Source organism: Aptenodytes patagonicus, chromosome 10 (genome assembly GCF_965638725.1).
Source record: "Aptenodytes patagonicus chromosome 10, bAptPat1.pri.cur, whole genome shotgun sequence".
In the NCBI taxonomy this organism is placed as follows: Eukaryota; Metazoa; Chordata; class Aves; order Sphenisciformes; family Spheniscidae; genus Aptenodytes; species Aptenodytes patagonicus.
The window spans coordinates 1,941,912-1,961,759 of NC_134958.1; the positions used below are offsets into that span (position 1 = coordinate 1,941,912).

The 19,848-nt window shown below is 42.9% G+C and overlaps 1 protein-coding gene across 1 annotated transcript in view; it reads right to left on the reverse strand.

Moving 5' to 3' along the window:
- Nucleotides 1-15,066, reverse strand: part of TNFAIP8L3 (TNF alpha induced protein 8 like 3) — a 50,008-nt gene extending 34,942 nt beyond the window's left edge. Inside the window, exon 1 of the mRNA XM_076347777.1 lies at nucleotides 14,846-15,066. Within this exon, the coding sequence (XP_076203892.1) occupies nucleotides 14,846-14,897 (52 nt within the window). The 5' untranslated portion in view covers nucleotides 14,898-15,066. The remainder of the gene's footprint in view (nucleotides 1-14,845) is intronic.
- Between the last annotated feature and the right edge of the window lie 4,782 nt (nucleotides 15,067-19,848).

Below are 19,848 nucleotides of genomic sequence, written 5' to 3' on the forward strand. Positions count from 1 at the left end.
ACAGTCATGGAAGAAAGCCTGCGTCCTATCGCTTGATCAGGATCTCTTTTTGTGCTTGATCCCACACTGTATTTTGAAAGACTTGTATTGGAAAATATGCCAGCAGTCACGAGCACATTAATTCTGCCAAACTCATCTTGTTCCGGTAAATTCTCTTTGGGTGAAAAGCTTTCCTCATTTCAGTAAGAGGTTCATGTATTAAAGGGAAAAGCAAAACAAAGCAACACCTGATAGTTTCAAATTGTGCGTTCTATTTTTATTCCAAACATGCTTTCAGTGTCAGAGAGCTTGACAGTTGGAATCAGAGGCAAATGGAAAGATGGGGGAAAAACATGAGTGTTCTCTCTTTAGTTGAATTTCTAAAAAATATGAATTTTCTACTTCTGTTTGTAATATTCCTTTCTTGTCTTATCATATGCAGTAGCACTGCTTATTGAAAAATAATTGCAGTCATCTGTTTAATATGACAAAAAGTCAAGCGTGGTTAAGAGAAATCAGTTCTCAAAACTGCAGCCTTTTATGAAAGACTTCTGAAATACCATATTGAATGCATATGTATCTTTCATATTTAAGATGTGTTAACTGCGGAGGTGCACCTTCTTTCTCAGGGATGGATGTTCTCTCATAGTACACCTATAAAAGTACCTGCGGTGACCATGCAGTCCGTTGATCTTAGTATTTATTAGCTTTTAAGAAAACATCTTGGGGTTCTTACTGCACAAACTCATAATGAAAAACACTCCTGACCTAAAAATAGTAAAGGTAAACAGACCAAGCGGCCCAGGAATGGGAGGAGAATTAGACACAACTGAAGTACTTGCTTAAGGCTGTGATTAAGACCCTGCTGTCAGTCCAATACTTCAACCATCAGATTTTGAAAGGATATCATATGGGAGGTTGCACAAAGAAATTAGACCGGTATCTTTACAATGTCCTTAAATTTCAAATCCTATTTGCTTTGAAATTCAGGAAGGTGTTACTTACCAGAAATCTAAAGTGGCAAAGTTTGTTTTAAAAGATATACAAATGACAGATACCTTTTACAATGTATTAAATTGGTGGACAAACTGTTAATATGGAAGTCCAGGCTTAATATGAATATAGTATTACTAGTACACACACCTACTGGGATGTTACATGAAGAAAAGAATCCTGCCACTGTTTGGTTTTGTGGTTTGTTTGTTTTTTTTAAAGATGGAAAAACTGAAAAGAGGAAAAAAAAAAACTGGAAAACTTTACTCGGATATTTTCTTTCCATCTTTTTCCAAGTGAGCATGTGGAAACATGGTGAAGCTTCTTAAATACTGCCATTTTCTGTTACTTTGCACATGTCTCTCCCTGTGTACTCTGTTAGAACAGCTCTGAATTACATAAACCCCAAACCAGCGTTCCATCTGTTGAAATCTGGGCATATCCTAGGAGTATCCTCCCTATACCCTTTAACTGTAGCCATCTAGCATTTCCTCTGTGATGTCTGCTCTACCTGAGTAACTGTGCTATTGCAGAATCCGTCAACCTGCTTTCACTGGCTCGGGTAGTACTGTCCCGAGATTAAATTTTATTTGCTATTTCACTGCAAATTGTTTGTTTTAGGCAAGCTAGTCTCTGTTTCCCCCTTACCATCATGAAAGGGGTGTGTGTATATATAAGCCCAAGTGAAAGTAACTTCAAATACCAATTTTATGTGTGTCTGCCTATATAAATGTGGGGTTTTTGGTTGCTTTTTTTTTGGTGGATCTGCTGAAAACAAAACAGAAAAACCCCAACAAGAGAACGTGCTCCAACTCCTGGCACAATCCAGGTGTGCTACCCTCAAGGCCTGAGAAAGAGTTGCAAAAGGTCAAGAGGCAGATTTTTTCCCAGCGTAGCAGCAGCATTGTGTGCAGCTCTCCATAGGGAGGCAGCTTCCCAGCCACCGTGCTCCCCAGGGGCAACTATGGGGAGGCAGAGATTGATTTATCCCCAGTAGCAGTCTGCAACTTTGATGGCACAAAAATCCCCATGACATTCTTTTCTTCCCCAGAGCTGTTATTCCACACTGTACCTCTCGAGTTGCAGAGCCTACACCTTCTATGACTTATTCAGGTCTTGACATTTGTTAAAAATATTTAAAACTTAGCTTTAAAGTCTTAGCTACTGATGTGTGTACACCTCCCATTCGCGGTAACAGGGTGTGATCATTACTAGAGTGAAAACTGTGAACCAACAGGATAATGACTTCCATTCTGCAGAACACTGTTCTTTGTACTTACTAAGCTCTTTCTGATGTTCTGTGTACTCCTATGAAGGAAACTGCTTTTATATTGTTTGTTGTATTTCTGCCTCTCTAGGGATGATGTCAAAAAACCTACTGAAGCCTATGACTTGAAAGTATTTAGCTTTTCTTCTATATATAGCATTTCCTTCCTTAAGGAAAATTATTTTTTTCCACTTTACATATGTATAAAAAAGCTTAGTTATATTCAATCATATGCTGTTTGTATAAAAAAAAAAAGTTTTCAGCCCCAAAAAATGTTAGACCAAGGCAAGTTTCAAACTAAATGAATTCAAGTAGATAGCTGTAAAACTTTCAGCAACAAAATTGCTGTGAAAGTTTTATGAGTTTTATCATGTCGTGTATTTTTATCACTATCATGGTAAAGAAGTCACATTGTTTTAAAAGTAAGCGAAGTACTTATTTAAAGATTTGTTTTCAATCTCCTTAATAAAGCATGATCTGTAGAGCAGACAGAATTTGTATTTTAGTCATTGATGAAGTGACTAAGCATAGGCATCAACTGTCCCTAAATTATAATCCCTATTAAGAAGCGTAACTACTGCTTTAATGTCTGTAAAAGTGAGGAAAGAAATGAAGTATTTCAGAATTAGTTGTTTAACATAATGGCACACATGCATCTGAATTTCCATCAAATGTGGCTATGAGGAAAAAGAACTCTACAAATATAGAAAAGCTGTTTCAGTAATGAGTATATAATTAAAAAATCGCACAGTCTGTAGTTGCCTGCATTGGTTGTTTGGTATGTCTAATCATACTTTATTTCAGTGCACGGCCAGAGGTATTTCATATGCACCTTTCTTTCCTTGTCATTGACTGCAGTAACTTCAAGGAAATTAAATACTGTTCTATGAAAATATAGAAAACACTGAATAATGGTTCCCCCCACCATCACCCTAAATTCTCGTCCTACACATCACTTGTCTCTGTCTTAATACTTCTCCACTGTTGCTAAGGCAGTGTTTTCCTAGAGAAGTTCTAAAAGGTAAACACACAGAGCTCTAAGCAGTGCAAGAGCAAGTGTTAGTCATCTTCCGTACATGGATGGGCAAGTGTAGACATAGCTCTTGGGAATTTGAAAGCTGCACAGACATCTTGGCTGCAAAATCATGTAATGTGAGCATGTCACTCCTGCTGTGCCGCACCATGCAAGTGGGGAAGGGCTGCACCAGGGCAGAGCTGTGCATTCTCTGTCTCCCTGTCTGCTGGGCAGGACTGTGTGTCCTCTTGTGTTCTGGCAGATTACACACAAGACCGAGGACAAATGAGGTGGGTCTGGCATTTAGGGTTAGCGATCCAGAGAGTTGCTGTGGTGGAAAATGAGGACCCTGTTTCTAGCCACCCTGGTGATGGAAGATGAAACCTAGGTGTCAGGGTGGCTGCTGGCCCTGCAAAGGGCAGGCTCAGCTCTGACTTGAGTTTGATACAGCTCAGCCAGGTCAGTGGTGGAGTGGAAAGGTGGATGCAGGTGCTGTATTGGTGTTCTGGTGAACCTGCACCATCTTGGCAATTCCCCTGCTTCAAGTCCTTTCTCTAAAGCCTCTCTTGACGTATTTCTGTGCTCTCCTCCTTGTCTCATTGGCAGAAGGACATTGAAAGAGGCATTCTTGTCCTAAGTGAAGAAAAGTTTAGTTTCTAGAAGCATATCTCACCTTCACTGCCTCTTCACAGCTGTGAAGGTGAAAGCTTCTTTCTTTCTAGAGGCAACCTCTCTGAATCCTCTTGCAATATCTTTTCATTAAAAATTATTAGAACTTTTAAGAAAATATATTGGTAAATGTGGGTGGGGGAGATCTGCATGCCATGGTTCATCACAATACTCTGCAAAAGGGCTAGGCTCTACTTTCCTTTACTCCTTGTAGTTAAGCTATGTCACTAGAAAGCAGTGTCCTCCTCTGACCTTATTTGATCAGTGGCAGACATAGGCTGCTGTGTCTGGGGAGAAACGCAGTTCTCCCCTGGACCTGCTATTGAAGCCAGATGATTTGATCTTACGGGTATGAGGATATACTGTTTCTCCAAGTAGGTGTTTGTTCAGGAATCCACTCTGGAAACAGGGAGGCTCTTGTTATCTGTGGAGACGCTGTTGTGTTCTCACTTTCTGGCAAATATTGCATCTACCTGTTTCAGTATTTCAAAATCAAATTAACCTTCCTGTTATCAACATGCCTTGCTAATCAAGATGACACCAATCTTGTCTGCAAGCCCACTGTCTGTATTGTTTGTTTGCCAGAGGAGGCAGGTTAGCTCCTCTGGCAAGGCAAATCTGTTTCTAATACCTCTAATTATAAAGACAAGACAGAACCTTACTCCCATTAGATTTCCCTTTCATGAAATATAACCTGACAGGATTTACTCCCTTTCATAGTGACAGAAATCGTAAACCCAAGAATATTTGAGAAGAAATGAGTTAAGGAAGAAGAATCAGTTCAATACTGGACGAATTGAGACTTGCAAAAGAGTAGCATGTTGGCTGAGGCACATTTTCCGAGGGGAAATGAGATCAGTTATGTGCTAGAAAGATGTGGGTATCTGGAGGAGGAACACAAACAAATTATTAGTGTAAAAGGTGAGGATGGGTGGAAAGAGAAAGAACTGAAAAAGATTCTAGAGGTTAGAAGATGGAGAATATAGCCAAAATCTTGGCATCCGCATTCCAGCGAGGGACTTAGCCTCTTTGACAGCATGTGGCAGTCAAAGGGAGGGTGCAAGGGGCTTTTGACCTTCCTTGCCTCCTGCGTGCCACAGTATGCTGTGTGTGCCGGGCCTTTTTTCAAAGCATGAGGCATTTCTGCATGTCCTCCCAGGGTGCAGTTCCACTCACCGTTCTTGATGTAGTCAAAACAGCCATTTTTACAAGCACAAGCTGTTGCATGTAGCAACATAACATTGAAAGTGGCTATTTTTTGTCTCTTGATAACTATGCTTTTCAACACCTAGCGCTGAGTAAAATCAGCACCGCTTTCTCTTGACCTTGTTGAAGTGAATGATACCAACTAGTTAAAAAGAACCCTAGTTCACAGTTAGGAAATCAGCCTCAAAACTACATGAGATACTGTTGTCTGGAGGATAAACAGATACCAGCTGATTAACAGCTAAGTATTGGGACTGCTCTAAGCCCTCAGGCGTCTGATTTAATCAAAATTTTAAAGTTAAATAGTGGAATTATGGAGAACACTGGTATTCATCTGTCCTTAAGATGATTTATTCTTGGCTTTCCATCAATTCTGTATGATTTCTGTAAGGGGAAGCGCCTTGTGGAGAAATGCCAGTGGTGACTGTTTTGGATGAATGTACTGGTCTGTTTTTTTGTTGGTTGGTTTTCTTTTTTTTTTTTTTAGTTTTTGTTGTTCTTGTGTGTGTTGGTGTGTTGTTTTTTTTTTTTGGGGGGGGGCAGGCAGGAGTGCAGGCAAGGGTGAAATCTCAGCTGTATCTGCCCCAAGGATACAAAGTGTTATGACATTCCTTCTTATGCAGGATGATACCAACCTTTAAGAACTGGCATGGAAATAGACTCTTAAAAACAAATACAGGTAAGAGAGACCCCATAGTTGAGGTCAGGCTAGATTTATACGATAGAAGCTCGTTTCTGATAGACATGAGGCTTAATCACTGAACAAAAACTTCCTCTTAGTTATATGGAGCCTGGTATATTTAAAGGGCACCAGTTAGTCCAAGTTGGTAAGAATGGGGCATACTGGCACGCTACAAAGCTTGTGGAAGTGGTCTTTGCATATACTTAGGCTTGAACTTTTTATCCCATTCCTAAATCTGTAATCCGAGGCAACATTTTTTCTTCACTGATTCTTTATCATTTTCTAAGAAATCCGGTAGCTGTGTGTCATAATGACTGTACTGATTATTTTTGCATCTACTACTAAACATTAGCCTCCCACAAAATTGCATCTACTACTAAACATGGCGGAAAAGGACCTGGGGGTGCTGGTTGACAGCTGGCTGACCATGAGCCGGCAGTGTGCCCAGGCGGCCAAGAAGGCCAATGGCATCCTGGCCTGTATCAGCAATAGTGTGGCCAGCAGGAGTAGGGAAGTGATCGTGCCCCTGTACTCGGCACTGGTGAGGCCGCACCTCGAATACTGTGTTCAGTTTTGGGCCCCTCACTACAAGAAGGACGTCGAGGTGCTGGAGCGTGTCCAGAGAAGGGCAACGAGGCTGGTGAGGGGTCTGGAGAACAAGTCTTATGAGGAGCGGCTGAGGGAACTGGGGTTGTTCAGCCTGGAGAAAAGGAGGCTGAGGGGAGACCTCATCGCTCTCTACAACTCCCTGAAAGGAGGTTGTAGCGAGGTGGGTGTTGGTCTCTTCTCCCAAGTAACAAGCGATAGGACGAGAGGAAATGGCCTCAAGTTGTGCCAGGGGAGGTTTAGATTGGATGTGAAGAAAAATTTCTTTACTGAAAGAGTGGTGAAACATTGGACCAGGCTGCCCGGGGAAGTGGTTGAGTCCCCATCCCTGGAAGTATTTAAAAGACGTGTAGATGAGGCGCTTAGGGACATGGTTTAGTGGGCATGGTGGTGTTGGGTCGATGGTTGGACTCGATGATCTTAGAGGTCTTTTCCAACCTCAATGATTCTATGATTTCTCCTAACAGGGGAGATCATTAGTGAAATAACGTATCAGAACAGTGAGGCGCCAGCTATAACTTGCTTTGAAGTGAACATGAAGGTTGCTCTTGATACCTTTAACCTACTTCCCTCTGACTTCTGGGAGTGAAGGGGAAACGATGCACAAATACACGAAGCTAAAATTAAATGCAAGTAAACAAAAACCACAGATGTTCACCTGGCATAACACTATATGGCACAGAGGTTTTGTTGGAAAAATAATCTGAAAGATGGTTATCTTAATTAAAAACAAACAAAAAAACCCCTCAAAAACCTCACTTTGAAAAGTCCAAGAAACTTGTATTTGTTTGATCTGCAACTGTCAGTGATTGGACCATGTAAACTATGTGCTCTAAAAGTAAACAGACAACTATTTGGAAAGGAAACAGTAACACAGTAATAGTGTTAATACATTTCTTCAAAGAGAGACACAATTTAGTTTTTCCTGTAACACAAGCTGCTTGGATAAAAAAAGTTAATGCCAGAAATGAGATGCTCATTGGTGGTAGTGAGGTATTCTGCTCACTTTTATTATTTGTGTTTCAGAAGATTACCTTTCATATTAAACTAGCACCAGTGAGAAGACCAAAGGGAATGTCTTCATGGTGAAGTTTGTTTCATATCATAGATGGGAGTAATCTCCCTGCTCTATTTTCTGTTGTTACATCAACAGATGTTAGCCAAAACCTGTATCTGTACAGAGAGACTGGTCACTCTGTTCCTCTGTAGGAAGGCTAGACAGAACCAACTGATAAAACTTGACTTAAAACAGAATCTCTACCAAGGAGGGATTAGTGACCACTGGAAAGGACAGTAAAGGGACTTTTGCTCTTTCTCAGCCTTTTTCATTAAAGATGGCTGCCTTTAAAGAGCAGAAAAATCAGCCAGTGTCTGAGCTCAGCTTGGCTTTTCAAGAACTTTGAGTCTTGGGTATAAAGTCATAATTATTGCAACAAGTTAGTCTCGGCTTCCCATGAGTCTCCTTCATCTAGACTTGTCAGCCTGTAAGATGCCCTCCCATAATCTAATTGGCAGAGAGATTTCTGCAGACCAACAGCAAATAACACACTTGGGCAAGGCTCCAAACCCAGGTCTTGGCCCAAGGCAGCTGCCCTGAGCGAGGTCCACAAGCAGCCCAACAGCCTGGACAGCTGTGAGCAGTGCACCAGAAGTCGCGGTAATAGTGAAGAATATCTGCACGCTGCTCTGACCACGGGGTCTATGTCTGCAAATAAACTGGGACAGAACCTGTTGTACATGCATCGTACTACCATCTGGATGCAAGCTGAATTCTTTCCCACACTCCAAATGTTGTTTAATTCATACTGGCCACTGTTATCCTCCGTCTCATGCCAGGACATTTTGTGGGAGGCTATCTGGCATGGGCTGAAACAGTGCCAGGAAGTACATTAATAGATAAACAGTTTAAAGGATTGTGTACCACTGCTTGGGCCCATAGCCAGGTCCTGCTTAGTTTACTAGAAAAGATAGTGAGTGCTCTGAGAAAGTTATAGGGTTCTCCTACTTTCCTGGGACCTGGGAGGGCCTGTCACCCCGAGGCTGATGGTGTGGGTAAAATGCAAATACAAAAGGCTCCTTCTCAGGCAGGCCAGGTCCTCCAGAACTCTTTCACATCTATCTGGCCTACAGTTTTCCTTTTTACCTGGGATTTATAGCTTTGTTCTTCTGTTACCAAAAAAATCGGGTGACCTACTACTCCTACCATGACTTCTTAGTCTTTGGTGTAGATGAGAAGAAAGGATAAAAGATTTACTTCAGACGGGAAGTGTGAGGTTTTTGAGGAGATGCACTCATTGCCTTGTACAGGTCATCCACTATTGCCAAAATATCACATCAAATGGAACCCGCTCTCATCCCAGGCCTTTGGCAAGGCAGATGGGAATGGTCAATGACTGCTGTGTGGCAGGTTATTGCTTCATGTTCCTATCTGTGAACCTCATTTGGCATCATAAATTCCTGTACCAAGGCTTCTCCATATCCACATAGTAGAAAAAGCAGAGGCTTTCTGTTTGCTGACTGCTAGCAGCATCATAATTTCAGGTGGGAACCGCTCAGTTTGGGGCTATGGAGAGCCCCTTACAACCATCATTCACGTAAGTGTAAAATCAACCTCCCTGCCTGAGAAACAGGCTATCTCTGACCTGGAGAAGTTGTGGCTGGCCTCTGCCTGCTATTTGTGTGTCTGGGTGGCACTAGCATACCCTGTCCTGAAAGTGAGTAGTTCTGATCAAGCATATCAAATATTTATGCGCTAAAATAACTTAACACAACATCCTTCATGTGCCTGCTGTCCCTATCTGGGAGTCAGATTCTTCTTCACCCATGATGACAAGTCCTTTTGAGGCCACGTGTTTTCAAATGCCATCCTCAAAAGTAGGAAGAAACTATCAAAGCTACTGAAAAGACTTGTTACCTCATACATTATCAGCTACTGCTGCGTAGCAGTCTCATCCACAGATGTTGCTATTGCACAACCAGGTGAGCTTGGGCTTCAATCCAGTGCTTCATGAAGCTTGTATTTCCACTTGATTTTAAAAAACAGAAGCTTGAACAAGTTGACCTGTTCAACTAAACTGCCTATTCTGCTTGTCCAAGTTGCCTACTCCACTTGACAAAAGTGGGATTATTTACAGTCTTTACTATCATCACAGCATGATTGGATTTTTTTGCTTTTCCAAGTTTTTACTTTTTTCTTTTTTTTTAGTTGGACAAGGCTCCCAATCTGACAGTCACTGTGCCCAAGAGGGGTCTGTATGTAAATCAGCAGCCCAGGTGTTTCCTGGAGGGAACAGTAAAGAGATCAAAAAAAATTCGCCCAACCAGGCTCTTGGCTCACGTGCCTGCCCCAGCTGCTGCTCTTACAGGCAGTTGCTGCCTGCTCATCCTGAAGTGTCTCTTGCCTGCTCTGTCTTGGCCGAGAAACTTGGACACATGCTTCCCTCAGCTTGCAGTGTGATCTAGAAAGCCCTGTAACAGAGTTTGGAGCATGGGTTCCCATGACGTGCTAGTTCATGTCTGTTGTCTGTCCATCTTTTTTTCAACTAGCTTTTGTTTTTCCTTTGTTTCCCAGCAGAAGGGAAGGGAGAGCCCTTTATTAGACAGGTGCTAGAAAGCACTTCATTACAGAAGCATCCAGTAGAGTCTGCATCTTCCACTCAAAATAGGTTTTTTTGGTTTTTTCTAACTTCCTTACTTACAACATGCCATTATCTGCCACTTCTGCTGGCTTGTCTAAAGTCCAATAAATATTATTGCATATCTGACTTGGATCTTTTTATGTAGAATCAAAACAAGGCTTTGTTAAATCAAAACCCTCTTTGTTCACACACACAAGTATTCCCTGGGGCGAAGTATACCTTTTGTCGTGATAAACCAGTGTGATACTGCAAAAAGAGTTATAAAATGCCCACTTGCACTTCATACCACATAAGCATGTTACTGATGCCTCAAATAATTAAGTGCTAAATATCTTACAGTACACTTTCTAATTCATTTTATATTTACAAGAATATATTAGCTCCTGAATGGCATTTAGCTCTGTAAAACTGATTAAAATATGTAACAGGCTTAAAAGATTAATATCACAAAAGTACAGGCAGTTGACATAGCGTGATAAATAACTTGCAGAAAAAATTATTTGCTAAGCATTGCAAATCAAATAATATTACAGCTCCAGAAAAACTATTCATGTTTGTTGGGGCTGTTTTACAACAGTAAATGATGTTTAAACCTGTTGTTGTTTTTACTAAGTATATATTTATTGTCTGAGGTAGAGTTCAGATAACTTATCAAATATTTTTAAATGCGTTAATATTTTTGTGCCAGGAGTTGAAGGGTAAGATTTTAGCCCTATTGAAGACAGTAAGACTCCCGCTGCCTTTATGGATGCAAGCCTAGTGATAAGGTTGTTTTCATTTTGTTATCCCTGGCATCGTACAAAGTTGTAGGCTCCACAGTGTTAATGTTTCACAAAAAAAAAAATCCTGTCACCAGTTTAGAGCTCTACTTGGAGTGCAAGCTGCTCTCTTTCCAAGGCCAAATGTCTTTTGACTTCAGTGGGAGGAAAGCCAGAGAAGGGACCAGCAACAGTTTACTCTCCAGAATGTTAAACGTCATAAAAATAATCTGTATTGTTTCAAAGACCATACAGGCAATTTAGCCTCCAGTTATCATATGTTAATAGTATAACATAACAGTTCCATTAAAATAAACATGGAAATCTATGTTCTGACTTAGTAGCTTGTAGAAAGGCTTAGAATCAGTACTGCATAAAAGCTATATGGCCAAATTCCTGCCTGTTTCAGCCAGAGAACCTAGGACAAGGCATGCCAAATAAAGGTCTGCCACTGCCTTTCTCTTACATGCAGGATCTCCAAATCCACTGCAAAACCATCGCTGTTGGTGATGACCTGGATTTTTGTGAAATCTTACTCTGAAAGATGGCACAAGGATCATACTTTCATGCGGTAGGCTGCCTAGGAAAGAGCTGGGAAAAAGTAGTCCATTGCTCTACTGAAGAGGGTTTTTTTTAAAAAACTTCTCAATAGGTGGACGTTAAAAAATGAGAACAATGTTCTATTTTAAGATTACCTGTTTAGTTCTCAAAAGCTTATCTACAGGACAGGAAAAGAAATGTGACTAGTCATATGTACAGTAAAACTCAAGAAATTTCACTGAGGGAAGTGCTAGTAAGTGTGTAACTTTTCTTTTGCATTACAAGATAACAATTTTCTCAGAATCGTGAAGACCTATTTGATGCTCCTGATAGGGGTCAGTCTCATGAGTAACTCTTGAAAAAACAAAAGACCTTTTTGACTATACAGACAACTCAAACGCAAAGCAGTAATGGATGGGTGTGAGGAGACTTGTGGAAGCCAAGGCCGTGGAGCTGGATGTTCTTGTGTGCAGAGGTGTGGTGCTTTTTGTTGGTTTGTTTTAGAGTATAGCTAACATCTTGCACTACTCACATATAAGGAGCTTTTTGTTTGCACCAAAGAAATATGAAGATGCTATCATGACAACATGTTCAGAATAAATACGGAAAAAAAATACTTCTGCCTCCTTGGAGACTCAGCGTTAAGTGGGCTATTAAAGGAAACGCGGCTGCTGGGATCTCAGAGTAAGGCTCCAGCTGGCTCTTGGAAGCCAAGCGTGTGTGGCAGATGGTGGGGGTGTGCAAGGTAGCCTCCTGTCCTGTGCACACCCGTGTGAGTCCCAGGAATGGCAGGGGTGCTGTTCCACCAGCACAGAGCAAAAGGCTGAACAAGTATTGCATGAGTAGCACAAACCCTTAAATGGGATATGTTTTTAAACATCTGTATTGCTATAGCGTCATGGAGCCCTGGTGATAAAGTTAACTGTATCAAGCTGGGCTTGAACAATCGGACAACCTAAGAAGCGGGCAATGGCTACAAGGAGTTTTAACTGTGTAAGCTGAAGTCGTTGCTTTACAAATTTGGAAGTGTGAAGGCCGGTAATGAAGAGAGTAAGCTAAACATCCAAGTTGGTGTCACTTTTGGTACAAAAATCCTAGCTGTTCTAAAAATCAGTGGCCAAAACCGAACCATTACTAGGACTTAATCCCAAATACTTCTCTGAGGCACTCCGCTGGCCCTATAAACTGCAGGCAGAATGCCCCTGGTCACTGGGATCTGTGGGGTGCGGCACCTCCCTGAACAAGGTGGTGACTGAATCCCACACTATAACCCCTCAGCTTCTGTGCCTGCAACAGTGACTGACAGCGTGACTGCTGAACACCCACGTACAGAGAGATACTGCACTGTACATATGGCAGAGTACAGAAAAAGGACCAAATGAAATCTAGCAAAAATGTATTTTTCAGAAGAGGATGGGGGATACAAACAGCAAGTAATTCTTCAGTGCAGAAAAAATGATTGCAACTGGTTAAGACAAAAACACCAAGTTTTTGCTCCATTCCAATTTTATTCTACTGCATAGGCATCTGCCATGTATGGTCAAAATACCAGATTTTTCTTCTCTTAGTACAAAGAAGGAATAGAAAAGAAGAGAGGAGACTGATGAACATTAACTCTTGGCAGCTAGCAAGTGATGACATAAAAAGTACTTATGGCCATCTCTAAGCATACTTAAAAAGAAAATCCTATGCAGAACAGGAGTAAGTTTTTGGCAGGAACTAATTACATTACTTTGTCTATAAATGTAATGTTTGTAACTTGCGCTTTGTGCACTGCTTTGAATATTTAGATGAAAAAGTATAGCTGTTGGTGGTCTTTGTTAGTAAGTTCAGCCCAATGGAGCTTTATGAATATAAGGAGCTCTATGACCTGTTGCTAGTCTTATTTCATTCTCAAGATCTCAAGTAAGAAAATACAAAGCAAGATATCAGGAGTAAATACCCCTAATATTTAAAACTGACTTGGATTTAAGACTATGCTATAAAATCCTGTTCTGCTGGGAGACTAGACAAGATAACACCCATTTATCTTATGACTTCCTACCATTGTTTGTCACTGCTGTATTAATAGGACAGTTAATATTTCACAAAATATCTGGCATTTTTTTTCCTCTGTTGTAGTTATAATATTGTTTGGTGTTGAAACCTTTCTTTTTGGGGGTGGGAGGAGGTGCCAGCTGGGATAAAGGACATGTCTAAACTGGACAGATCATGGTGAAAAGGTTTTTCTCAAAAGAAGATCTCGTAACGTAACACGGTAACTTACCATTTGGATTTATTATGATCACTAGGACAACTTCAGGCATCATTCCAATTGCGCTTACTTGTGTCTGATGCCAGTTAAATGGCTTCAGAGAAGGTGCCTGCCGCTTCCACCATGGGAAGCTGGAGGTCAAACAGGTCCCTTCTGCACCTAGCGTCAGTAATCGCCCAGCGTCTGTCGCTTGCCAGCCGTGTGTGTGATACCGCTGCAGCCTGCCCTGCTGACGGCAGGGTAACACCACGGACTGGAGAAGAGTTGGAGACCCAGAGAGGTGCGTGGGGAAGGGGGGTTGGCCTTGAGCTGATAGCAGTTCTCTGCGGACCAGCACGGGGACGCATGCTGTGCTGGTAGAGCAAACCTACCTCTATGTATGCTGGATTTCACACAAGTTTATCGTCCCCATTTACTGTTCGTGCAGGACAGCCTTTGACTATGGCACATCAGCGATGGTTTGTTTCGCGTAGGATGCAGGAATGTGGAGATTTGGAAGTGGCAGGAGAGATCTTTTTTTTTTTTTCTTCTGTCTCATCCAAGAACTATGCGGGCTGCAGCAGTCAGCAGCATTTTTATGTTTTTTGGTGACAAGTTAGGACTTGAAAACAAAAGCCTAGCAGCCCGAGGGCCCTGCGCGCCAGCCGCTGAGGGGGAGTCTCCCTTTCTGCACACGGGCTAAGTGCTGTGGTCCTGGAGCGACAGTAAAATCGCCCTAACCAAACCCAAAAAACTTTGCAGCCTCTGGATATGAAGCACAATGCATCAGATTCACGCCAACGCTGCTAATTCAACCGGCTGTCACGTCATGGTTGAACGCAACTCTTCAGGGCAGCTCTCTTCCCCTGCCCCGGGCTGGCCGGGGCAGAGCAGAGCCCGGGGCCGGGCCGCACCCCTCCCGCTCCCGCGGGCTGCCTCTGCCCGAGCAGCCGCCGGAGGAGCCGGTTACCGCTCGCACCGCCCGCGGGGCGGAGGGGCAAGGGGAGGCTTCTCGCCTCTGCCGGTGCCTGCCCTCCCGCGAGGCCGCGTTACCTCAGGGTTCGCGCGGGGCGGCAGGGACCCGCTCGCCAGCCGCGGGACGGCGGCGATCTCTCCTCAGCGCCCAGCCTCGCAGCCCTGCCCTGCAGCCGCCTCAGAGGCAGCGAGGGGGAGACCCCTTCCCTCCCGCAGTCGCCCCCAGCCCTGTCGCTCGCGGGGCTCGGCGGCACCGGTCCGTCCGGCAGCGGGCCCCCCCTTACCTGCGGGTGAGACCAGCTCGCCTTCGCTGAGCTCCCCGGAGTCCGAGTCCATGCTGCAGGTACCGGCGGGGGAAGAGGGACCGAGGGGCGGCTCGGGGCGGGCGGCGTGCGGCCGGCCGCCTCTGGCAGGAGGAGCGCCCGGAGACGGGAGCGAGCGGCGAGCGGAGCCTGCTGCTGCCTCCTCCTCTCCTCCCAGCCCGGGCGCTGGGTCCGCGCCACCACATGCAGCCACCTCGCTTAGTGCCATTGGCTGCAAAGGAGGAGCGGAGACGGGCGGGCTCCGGCGAGGGGAGGAGGCAGCGGGGGCGCGGCGGAGGAACGGTTTCTTCCCCGAGCCTGTTACACAAGTTCGTCTCGCAGCCGGCTGCGTCTCCCCGGCCCCCCCCCCCGGTTCGGCCGCGGCCTCCGGCTGGAAGCCGCTGCGGGGAAATGGCTCCGCGGGGCTGCCCGGGGTGGCAGCCGGGACCGGCTGCGGCCTCCCCGCTCCGCGGAGGGCGCGAGGTCGCTCCTGAGGCAGAGCTTAAGAGCACAAAAAGGGCCGAAATGACAGTTCTTTCCCTTGGCTGCCATTGCGTCTCCCGTTTATCTTGTCTTTTCCTCCTTCTCTTTTCTTGTGGGCATCTCCCCGACCTTCAGTCGTTGCCTCGTCTCTCTTCACTAGTTTAAAGATCCATTTCCTCAAAAATTAGTCATTAGAACAGTGGAGGCCGGCGGGGAAGTGTCAGTTCTTACTGGATGTTGGTGCTCAGAAGAATATTGAAGGAGTGAATTTTGCTGCTGCCTGTTTGCATGTTATTTGCGGGCTCAGGGAGACAGTGCACTTTTTGGTAAATGGAGGCTACGTCAGAAGATTGTTTTGAACTCCGAGAACTTTATAGCTTGAACTCTGCAGGTTTTGCCTGTGTCCTACAGGCTACTACAGTCCTGAGCCATCCCTTATTTCAGATGGTTGAGGCCACTTGTTCAGCTCTGAGGTTAGGTAGATCTTTCTTTCCCTTTGCTTTTACTCCTTTCTACTTTTTCTTGCTGTTATAGGCCAAAGGTCACTTGAATTCTAGCACAAAAATCCCAGGAAAGTAGTAGCAGGAGTACTTTTCTAACTGAGAACCAAATGTCATCCTAAAACAGACCTCATCTGACCCGTAGATACGTCACATCCTAAAAGCCAGCTAGTGCCTATGGACACTTACCTGCAGGCTACTGCAATCTCCAGCCAGAGGTTTTTGCCGGTAGCTGTAGACCACGGATACCTGCTTCTTTTACTCTGTAACTCTCTGCCCCCAAAACCATGCGGATCCTCGTTGCTGGAGAAAGCAATGCCTGGACACTGATTTGAAGCTGCGTATATGAAGTTACCTATTGTCATCAGGCTATGCCCAACACTCTTGACAAATGTGAAGACCTTCTCTGTTAGCGTATACTGTGACAACAAAAAAAAAAATTAAAAAAAAAAGGAGGGGAAAAAAAAAAGGTTCTTTCTAAACTGAAAGGGCCCTGTCAAATTCTTTTCAGTGATGGCTTATCCTGTCTAATGCTGAGCATAAGAACTAGAACTACAGTAGTAAAAATGAAGCCAGAGTTTGCCTTACATTCTAGGGTGAATCCTAACATGCTCCCCTGCCTTCAAATCAGGTTGAGCCTGAGGACATAGAAGACCTCAAGCTTTCTGGCCCTGGAATACACACATTGATGTGTTGAATTTAGACACAAAAATCTTCAACCTCTGGAGTGAAAAGTTGTTAAGTAACTTGGGCCGTTGCTGTCATACCTGGGCCTATAGCGTTAAGACACTTTTGTTTTTTTTATTCCATGAAAACAAGTTCTGACTTTTTGTTTGTAATTGCTTTCATTAAATTTAAAATGACATTCTAAATACTGATGATTATAACCCCATAAATTAGTACCATATAAGGAAAAACATCTAAATTTAGGTGATTCTAGGATTCTATTGTGGGGAGCCAATGCAAAATCTGAATGCAGAAGATGTGGAGAATCTACAAGCATGATATAAACAACATAGCAACACAAAAATGCTGAGATTAAGTCACAAAAGATAATCCCAGATACCACACCAAGAACAGAATCTGAGAGCTGGAAAGAGTTTAGTCTCTCTCTCTTTTTGTTGTTGTTGTTGTTTGCTTTTTACCAGTGTAACTGCAACCTAAAAGCCCTCCCCAATAAGAGTGTAATAGTTTAAGTCTAATAGAGTAAGTTTGTGTTTGAGTGCAATTAATTCATTTTCTGGACTGTCATTAATTGCCTGAAACTCGACCGGTAATTTCTAACCTGGACAAATTCTGACTTTGTAATGACAATCTCTGTAATCAGGTAATTCAGAAAACAAAACGTGTTTTTTGTGGGGGCATGTGTACAGTGGAGCCCTTCATGCTCCCCCAGCGGCAGAGGGGGCTGCCCGGTACAGCGTATTCCGGGTCACGTAATGACCTGATACAATGCAGCCGCGCGCCCTCCGAGGTATTCTCGGCGCTGGCCTTACCCTGTTTTCTGTGGGGGCTTTTTTTCTGACTGCATAGCCTATGCTATAATTGCAATGAAATGTTAAACTCTGGATAGTCACACTTCTCTGCCACTGATCGTAGTTCAGCTGGCAAAAGGACAGATTACTTTTCATGATCTTCTGAAAGACAAAAGTCTTGGCATGGAATAGTTAAAATGGAAACCGAATCCTACTTATTTTAATTCTTGTCAGTTTTTTTATCCTTGTATAACCACACTAATAAATATTATGATGCAAATGGTATAACTTAATCAATATTGTATTGCGTCAGACTTGATATATATGTTGGGCATTCTCATTACTATGCTGTAATTACTTTCTATTCCGCAGTAAATGCTGTTTCAAGATTACTTTCCCTCTTTATTGCTGCTAACTGTAAAGCAGTTATTAAAGTTTTCAGCTGTAACAGTGAGCATATTGTTTCATTTCAAAACATATGGTTAGAATTCAGGTTTTCCTTCTTAACGTTCTCTGCCCAGCAGAGTCCAGCACTTGGTTTAACATGTGACCTGGAAAATTCCATATGCTTAGAGCTCTGAACTTCATAGTTTCCACTCATTACGATACTGGTGCAGAGAAAAGCACAAAAGGTTTATTAACAGCAATATACGTACTAGCTAGATGCATGTTAAATGAAACTCCACATGGAGGAAGTTGACATTTCATTACTTATTTTTTGCATTTAGTACAAATTAGTGCAATTACATATTCATTGTTATAAGCTAAAGCTCTGTGACTGTAGCTCTGCAACTGTTTCTTTTATTACTAGGGTAGACCTAAAGATTGTTGGGATATTTAGAAACTGGAACGTTTTTTCTCAAGGCTCAGTTAATACATTTGCCTGCAAATCTCTACGAATGTGACTTACCGGGGGAGCTGGTAACACAGCTGGTGGGAACTGCCCCATGTGTCGCATGTATTCCCAGTTAGATGGTGCTGTCTGTAGTGCCTACATCGCTGGATGGCTCCTCCATTCACATTTCAGCTGCATCTGGTCTTGATCTTCATTCCATATGGAACTTATCTGAAATCCTCCTCTGCCTACTCGTTGTATCTGAGTGCTGGAGATCTGCCTGTGAGAGCTTTTAGGATTCACGATTTTTACTGTTCTATCTGAAAATCACGCTTGCGTGTTCACACAAATACAATTTTATCGTATTCTAAATACTTAAGTAGCCCAGCTATCGTAGCATCTACGTCTAGTATATTTATCCTTACAGGACTATTGTGAAATAAAGATAATAGTATTTCTCTCTTTCAGAGAGAGGGAAATGAGGTGCTGAGAAGCTGTGATTTAAAGTCAAACGTCGAGCACAGACTTTCACCTGTATCTCTCGAGCCGTACCTGAACTGTTAGGTTATCCATTTCTGCTAAAGAAAAGATTGGCAAGCTGCCTCTGTGCTTTGCTGCTCAAGCTTTCCTCCTTTAAAGTGAGCCTTAAAACCTATCCCAGGAAGCCACTTCTCTTTCCTTTCCATTATTAAATCTAACAGAACCCCCTCTGCACTACCATCTTTGTGTTTGACTTGTCTGGTTTAGACTGGAAAGACACGCGGGTAGGATTACATCTTCTTTTTGTTACTAAATGTAAAAATGTAAGATCATATTTTTTTTCTCACAAATAATTTCTTAACCTTATTTAAATAAGGTCTACCCTAGGATGTACTGTTCGTAATATTGCTGCCTAATGTTTTGCTTCACATTTATGATATTATATCTTTCATATCCAAGCGCCATTGCTACTGAATGTATTAAACAGACAAGCATCTCCCACAGGCTGATATGCTCATGGAACGTACTGTAGCGGATTTTAGATTTCCCCCCCCCCCAATTTCTTTGTGGTGTCAGTGTATGTGTGTATATTTTATGAAGAAAACTATCTGCACCATTATTGGCAAAGTGTGAATGACAGAGAATCTAGTGATCCTTGGTACTGGTTAACAACTTTGTTGTGCCAGGAACTTAGATTCTTACTGATGTCTGGAAGCTAGTCAGCATGCATATACATATATATGTTTTACATGCATTTTTAATAGATTTTAGTTGCAATAATGCATCTATTGGTGGTCTGCAAACACTCTTCATACTTGATTTAGAATTCAAATAATGAACAAGATATCTGCATTACTTTAATTCTTATTCATGTGCCAGTAGATATTCAAAGATCTAGATTTTTGTAACATCTGATTTAGGCAGTGCATGTACATCCTATGTTGGGAGGATAAATATGGAAGAGTGCAGCATTTTCTGCTCCCCCCCTTTTTTTTTTAATGTTACTGTAGGAGATGTAGGGCATCGTTCTGAATACCTACCGTCAGTTCTGAATACCTACTGTAGTATGGACGTACTTTTAGCTATTGGACTTGCTGAACTATGTTCTGCCTTTGTCTGATGTTGACTCTTCTTAAAGAAGAGCTGAGGAAGCAGTCACAGACTGAGACTGCAGCCTGGTACTGGTGCTAACCTGTGCTGTGATGTTTTGGA